This window comes from Apium graveolens, chromosome 6 (genome assembly GCF_009905375.1).
Source record: "Apium graveolens cultivar Ventura chromosome 6, ASM990537v1, whole genome shotgun sequence".
Lineage (NCBI taxonomy): Eukaryota > Viridiplantae > Streptophyta > Magnoliopsida > Apiales > Apiaceae > Apium > Apium graveolens.
In genome coordinates, this window is record NC_133652.1 from 25,523,054 (window position 1) to 25,530,679 (window position 7,626).

The following is a 7,626-nucleotide window of genomic DNA, read 5'->3' on the forward strand; positions in this document are numbered from 1 at the left end:
ACACGTTGGAGGAACCTTACTTTCCATACCAATTGCAAAGACCTAGTTACAGAAAGGCTTTCTTGGCTTATTGACTGCTTTTAACACATTCTTTGTGCTTCTCAAACATATGCATGTTTAGACTTTAGTGGCTAAATGCTCTATACCATTTGTTAACAATTAGCAAAAGACTACTACTAACTCTACTTCATTACTTTAAACCACAGTTGTTTACTTGTAAACTTTACATTTTTTTATTGACTTAAAAGCAAACCTGAAACAGCAGCTTGACATTGACAACTAGAGAAGTTTGATACCGAAGATGGAGTATTCTGCATATCTATATTAAATTGTATGCCAGGTAGAGAAGTTTGATACTGAAGGTGGAGTAATACATACAAAAAAATCATAATTATTCGCCGTAAAGGATGACTAGTGGGCGAAGTGAGAAATAACTATACAATGCAAACACTGCTTGGGCTTAATATTCCTTTATAAATCTTGTTTTAGTCAACTTCAAGCCTTCCGAGGACAACTTTTTAGAGGTTTACATAAATTTTGGTTCTGTTTAGTTTAGTTTAGTTAATATAAAGTAGAGACTCCCTTCTGCAATAAGGAGATCAGCATATGTTTCACTTTTATATTTGACTGAACTGGATGGTAAGAACAATAGAATGATGCTTCACCAGTGGGATCTCCACACACACTGTTATACTTCTTTCTGTTCTGCATTTGGGTATCTTAACTATTAATCAAAAGGAAAGTTTCGTCATCATGATATCAGATTCGCAACAAGTTTACATTATATATTGGAGTTTTTGCAATGGTAGGGCGGGGAAAGTACCTTTTTTCTTTAATATCAGGAAAGTATGAAATATTAGGTGTTGTAAGAATCACTAATCGGGACATGAATAGGGGTAAAAAAAATCTTTTAAATCGAGCTTCCAGTAAATGGATATTTAAATAATTAGATTTACTCTGTAGAAGAACATAGAATTTTCTTTGAAGCAACTGGAATGCGCTTTCTCCTGTGCTAAATGAAAAAGACAACGCGACAGACAAACTTCATAACATTTTCAATCACCCAATAATGTTGTCTTAATTTAATTCGTTTAACCAATCATGTCCTAATATATAGGAAACGCAATGATAGGACACACTGAATATATATAGGTGTAATATTTAATAATAGTTTGTGATCAGTTTGTTTCTGTAAATGAATTGTCCCGGTCAAAAGTGATACTTTGGTATCATTGTTAGTAGGAATGCTGATGATCAATTTATTATTAATTAGCATTCTATCAATGCCTAAGTGACTCTAACAAGATGCTGTTTGTTTATTCTTACCTTTTGGGGTTTAGATTAGTATTTGATGCAAGTGTTCATTTATTTTCTAGTCTATACCTATGTTTCTTTAGGTGCTGTTGTGATAAATCTCAGAGTGTAGGTGAAAGAATTGAGTCTGCAGTTTCTTTTTTAAAGAAAAAAATTAAGCCAAACCATTGTTGTTGATATCAGAATTTCTTCATGCTGCTCGTGTTATCGTGTATATGTAGTTTCAACCACAAAAATGAGAGAACCATAAGAATCAATTGGTTGTGCAGTTTTTTGTACAGCAATTCTGCAGATTTTAGACCGCAGAACCATTGGTTTTCATGGTTCTGGCAGAGTTCTAGTTCTCGTTTGAATCGGTGTGTCATATTATACAGATATTGCACATGAAATTGTACATCTGTGTATGTGTGCAATGTATTTTGCACTAGCTAGTTGCTCAAATGTTACAATAATAGAATTGAAAATTATGCATCTTTTGGAATCTAGTATTTAACAGATTCAATGGAGGTAGCAATAACACATTTTCATTGATCTTTAAACCATGAACTATTGAAACACGAAGTGTGATACTAATTATGACCTACAACTCTAGGTTTTGAAATTCCTCTTACTCATTGTTGAGTGGGTAATCAAGGCTATTTTAATACTAATTAAACAGGGTCAAAAAACTATTATCATATACTGTAAATATTTTCTGAGAACTCCTTTATTGCAGTGAGTTTAATCTTTATTGCCCTAAAATATATAATCTGTCAAGCATTATTGACAATCGTGATTACTCTTTCATGTAATTTTGTTGAAACTAAAATGCACAATTAGTCTTTTATCGTCGTATAATTTCAGTCCTGAACCGCAGTAGTTTGCATTGTTTCTGTGAGAGACCAGCGAACTCACAATTTGCTGCAAGATCATGAGTAGTTAAGGAAAGAAACAAGCAAATAGAAGAAACGGGATTCCTGTTTCACATGAAGGCAAAAGTAACATTTTTAAGTGGAGGATTTCGGAAATTATGATCATGTTTGATATAGTGGGGTTGGTCTGAAACAGAAGATCACTAATATAATTACAGGATTTTCTTGTCATACTACTAATTAAGTACATTGTATGTGAAGAGTTACTACTCAATTTTGCAAACTCAAATCCAAGTTGCCGGCAGCGCTCGTTCATGGAACCATGGAGGAATTGTATTGAGACGATAATTTTTATATAAACAAAAATATAAGGCTTAAGATAGAATTAGGTAACTCCTGTTTAAAGCTTCAAGATTCCAATTGCAATCATGTTAGGTTGTTAAATCTATAGATCTAAAGTTATTCCACAAATATATAGCAGTTAGCATATATTGATCTATATGACCAAACTAAACATGTAGTAGATATGTTCTGATCATTTTTAACTAAACTAATGAAACATACTTTAGAGAAGAATCTAGCTTATCTGACCTACATTATACCCTCCAACAACTTCAAAATGATTAAAGCATTCCCGAAACATCTAAGAAAGCAAGGCAAGAACAATAGCTATTCTATTAGCTAACAGTTCTCTGCATACTTGTTATAAAGACTCCCAATGTTAAACTGAAACACATTTTCTGGTAACCAAAGTTCGTCAATTTGAGACTGTCAGCTATATCTGTGCTAGTGTTTAAATTTCTACCATTGAGCATTTTCGTTATGTAACAGTAAGTCTAAAACTAGAGGAGGATATTCGTCGTACTTTTACTGGATTTATCATTTACGTCCATTTTAGATATATTTTACGATGAATAAACATCAGCCGCCAATCAAAAGTTAAGTTCAAGTGGAAGTTACTGGTGAAAATATACCTAGTTGTGAAATGGATTTTAGTTGGTTGACTGAATATACTAGCTAGATTCCATCTGCCTAAAGAAATCAATCATCACTAATACTGAAGATGGTGCAGATATATCAACTCGCCCACTAGATAATACATATTCATGCATGAGCAACAAGTATATAAAGATGTATATAGACTATAGAGCATAACATTTGAAAGAGTGCATCTGCATGGCACTACTGCTGCTTCAATTGAAAAACTGTAGCTGGGAACTGGAATAACTATTACAGAAACTGAAGTGCACCTCACCTTAACCTCAGAAATTCAAATAATATCGTTTTATTTCAATAATTAGATTAATAATCCTAGTAAACTATATTTCTGTTACACAACTAACATATGAAAACTGCAGCTTCAGTAGTTGGTTGCAGGCATATAGTACTGAATGCCATAGCTAGTGAGGAACGCATCTCTGCCTAGTTGACCCTCGTTTTCTTCTTGGTAATATCCTCCGATCTACGTATAAATCACAAACAACATTTTAGAAAACTATATATGCAGCTAGTTACCAAGTAAATTTTTGAAGGTATACAGTGCATACCAAAAGATCATCTTCGTCTTCATATGGGTTATAATTTGCAGTTTTTGGAATCACTACTGGTTCATCATTACGCGCAAATCTTCCACGTATCCTTGGTCGATTGTCAGCTAATGTCTTTCGGCATGCATACTATTATATAATTGAAAAGGGAAGAAGAAGGAACATTAATTTAATGAATAATTCATGTCATTGTCACAAAACAAACTTGATTAAAATTGAACAAAAGGTACCTTAATTGTTTTATTAAAATTTCTTTGTGCGCGCTTTGCTCTGTACCTATGGATCCTCTCTTTCCTCTCTTCTGTACTATACCGTCCCACTTTTGAATATGTCTCCTCCGTGAATGAACTCTCTGTTGCTAGTGGGCTACATGACAATCTTGGCCTCATCTGGCTAGTTTTCAAACTCTAAAATGCACCAAAAATAACAAAAGAAAGGAAATATTTTATTTAGTCAAATTCATTAAAAATGAATAATATTGTTAGCTTAAACCAAACATATCCAATACGCCTCAATTGGAAGTAGGGCCTCGGATTATGACGTAATTTCAAAAGAGTTAAAGTTTCAATACTACAAAAAACGATATAAATGTGTACTAAAGCATCTGGAATTTTGTACTGGATCAACTTGGCTTGGTTCTGTATTTGGGTGGATAAAAGATACGAACGTATTGGTGCATAACAGACATTTAAGATTTTAAAAGAAAACTAACTTGTAAATCTCCAGTGCTGCAAAACCTTCTCATTTGACTATCAGAGAATGAATTGTATTCAGGTGAGCTCAACGCTTGAACTTGAGCGGTAGTAGTGGCATTTAAATTTGTAGAATCCACAAATTTATCTAATGGTTGGAACATGTAACTTGATTTCCCATCAAAACAATTGCTACTAAAGCTTCTTTGCATCCTCTTCACGGGTTCATCGGTACCATACGTAGGAAATGAAGAAGAATAACTTATGTTGTTGTAATCGCATGTTGCCGAGTAGAATGGAAGTTGAGAATCCTCTGTTTTTACAGAGAAGTCTCTGTACTCATTACCCAAGGGTGTTTGACACAGTGAGAGGCCTCCCATTTGATGACTTGGAGGTGATGAAGATAGAAGTGTAGATGCAATTTTGTCAATTTCTTCATCTTGGAAAGTTTTGTCAGTAGTGTAATTATCTTGGAGGATACTCTCAATGGATGCAAAAGAGACATTGACAGGTGAGAATGGATCAGAGTATGTTGAGCCATCAAACATAAAAAGATTAGCAGACATTGCAATTTTGCAAAACAACCTATTGAAACTTTCAGATTCACTTTCTTTCTATATCTATTTACTTGACTTTTTGTGTGTGTTTGGGACAGTAACATCAAATACAACAAAATGTATGTATGCTTAACACAAGTGAAGACACTTAGGGTGGCTTAAAAAATTAAACTAGAGAAGAAGACAAAGAAAACAATCTCGTTATCTATGTTTAACAAGAAGGCTGAGATGAAAGAAAGACATGCAACTACTGACTTGTCCACTTCTGCTATTTAAAGACTAAAGTAGCAGGAATTTGCTCGGAAACCCCTCATCTTTCTGTTTCGTAAATAAAGAAGCATATTTTTCTAAGCTTGATATAAAATGTCCCCCTCTTTGCATTTGTATCTTTACTTTAATTAGAAAAGGACTACATTTATTCTATTTCCTCCTGCATGATGATTTTATTCCATTACTATATGCTTAATTATAAAAATTTAATAATTCTACCTATGTATTGTTTTATTGAGTAATATAATATAATACATTTTTCATTATATACTAAGGGATAACCCACAGGTTTAGATTAAATTATTAATATTACATTTATTAAACTATTAGTTATATTATTTGATCCTAACATTTAAATTTAAATATAAATATACATTTTTCTATTTTAGGTGCATTTAAGTTAAAATTTGACCGCACAATAAAATTATATGACTTATTTATGATGGCATATAAAGTCAAAAAAATTGTAATGTAATTAGTAAAACATGAATTTGAACGTTAGCATCCAGTATCTTATCTCAAATAAAATCAATTATTATGAGACAATATATGTACTAATAATATGAACTATGAAGGATAATTATTATTTATAAAATAGAAAAACCGCAACTAGAGTTCCTTCAGAAAAAAATATAATTGTTGCTTGATAACTTAAATGTGATAACTTAAATGGAGTGTTATTTTAAACTTAGAGTCTTAGACGATCCATGGACACATCTCTTAACGGTTAACACCAGCATCCGCAGATGGTTTAAAAATGGTTCGAAATTATGTATCATTCAAAGTCAGCGGACACGGATGTAATATTAATCTGAAATGTGAAACTCATTTATTCATATTTAACTTATTTAAAATGATTAATAACCCTAATCTTGATCAAACTGATCTTTCAGGAACAATAATATTCTATTTTGGACAATTCCAGAGCTGCGAATGCTATACATGCGTAAATGACCTTTTCATATGCATCTTCTAATGATATCATTAGCTGTTCTCTTATGTGTGAATTACGGACTCAAAAATTAGGTGGAGTCCTGATAATTCTGATTCTAAAATAAGCCGAATTGGTCCAGATACAGTTAATTTGGATAATTTATAAATCCGTCATGGACTCCAAAAGATTATGGTGCATTTAGTAGTAGTATATTACCTTATAAACTGAACATAAGTCTTAAATATTATCGATATGGGATTGAGATATCACAAATTCTCTCACTTAAACTCCTAACATCGTCGTCAGGCCTGAACATATAATTCATATGGCCCATATCGTAACTCTCTAGCCAATGTGGGATAATTACGGATGGTTTCATGTCCCCACCTCCGAATCTCTAACCACTATGGACTAATACAACTAGCCTTCATATCTCCACCTCCGACAACTTGACGCTTCAAACTTTCTAAAGTCGGCTCTAATATTATATTATATGTGACAATTTAGGTCAAATTTCAAAACTCTTTCAAAAACTGGGTCAAGTCCCGATTCTAAGTCCAGAATAAGTCGAAACTGCTGGCCCGAGTGTAGCCAATTTGGATAGTTCACGAGTCTATCACAGACCCCAAAAAATCATGATTTGTTGGTATACTTAATAGTAGTACTTTATCTTATAAACTAAACAGAAGAATCAAATCTTATTAATAATGTGGTTGGGGTGTTGCAATATCATCCCAGAGGAGTATGTTCAATTTAAATTTTAAACCATTTTTTGAATTCTTCAAATCATATATTCAATTTTATTTTTAAAAAGTTTTGTAAAATCTGATGATATCAAAAGTTCATCCATGCATTTTTCTTGTTTGATAGGTTGGCAGATTTTGATATATTTGTTAATGCATTGTATAATCACATTTTGAAGGACTGATAATAATATATGAATTTTAAATACATTTCGTAAATTTTAATTGTTGGCGTGTTTGGACGGAGATGATAACAAAATTTCGTAAAGTCTTTATTTGTGAAGTTTGTAATAAATTATTTTAAATGTCATCCATTCCGGACATATTTTAAAATATTAAAAATATCCTAGCAAATTTATTAAAAATCCAAACATTCGGATACCAACACATTTGAATAGATTTTTAAAATACAAATTGAATAACTAAGATTTTATTGGAATTTTTAAAAATTAGATTGAACATACTAAGATTTTAATGTTTTTTTTTACAAGGAGTAATGTCGAATACCCCGATTTGGTTCTCGAATTTTTTTAACGTTACACGAAATTTGGCATAATATAATTTGTGATCGCATATTTATGCACACGAGGTCTAATCTAATTATAAGTAATGTTATCATTGACGTACGTTATAAATAAGCATTTGGGTAAGATTTTTGGTACCAATTCGGGCTACCTTGTTAGTCATTGAATACAACACAGAGGTGGGTGAATGTGTT

The 7,626-nt window shown here is 32.2% G+C and overlaps 1 protein-coding gene across 1 annotated transcript; it reads right to left on the reverse strand.

The window, feature by feature from the left end:
- Positions 1-3,357: 3,357 nt before the first annotated feature.
- LOC141668365 (uncharacterized) lies at positions 3,358-5,182 on the reverse strand. The gene is made up of 4 exons (XM_074475222.1): positions 4,425-5,182; positions 3,943-4,119; positions 3,713-3,841; positions 3,358-3,627 (listed from the first exon to the last, which is right to left on the reverse strand). Exons 1-4 carry the CDS (start codon positions 4,968-4,970, stop codon positions 3,526-3,528), a joined length of 954 nt encoding a protein of 317 aa, XP_074331323.1. The 5' UTR covers positions 4,971-5,182; the 3' UTR covers positions 3,358-3,525.
- Positions 5,183-7,626: the final 2,444 nt, after the last annotated feature.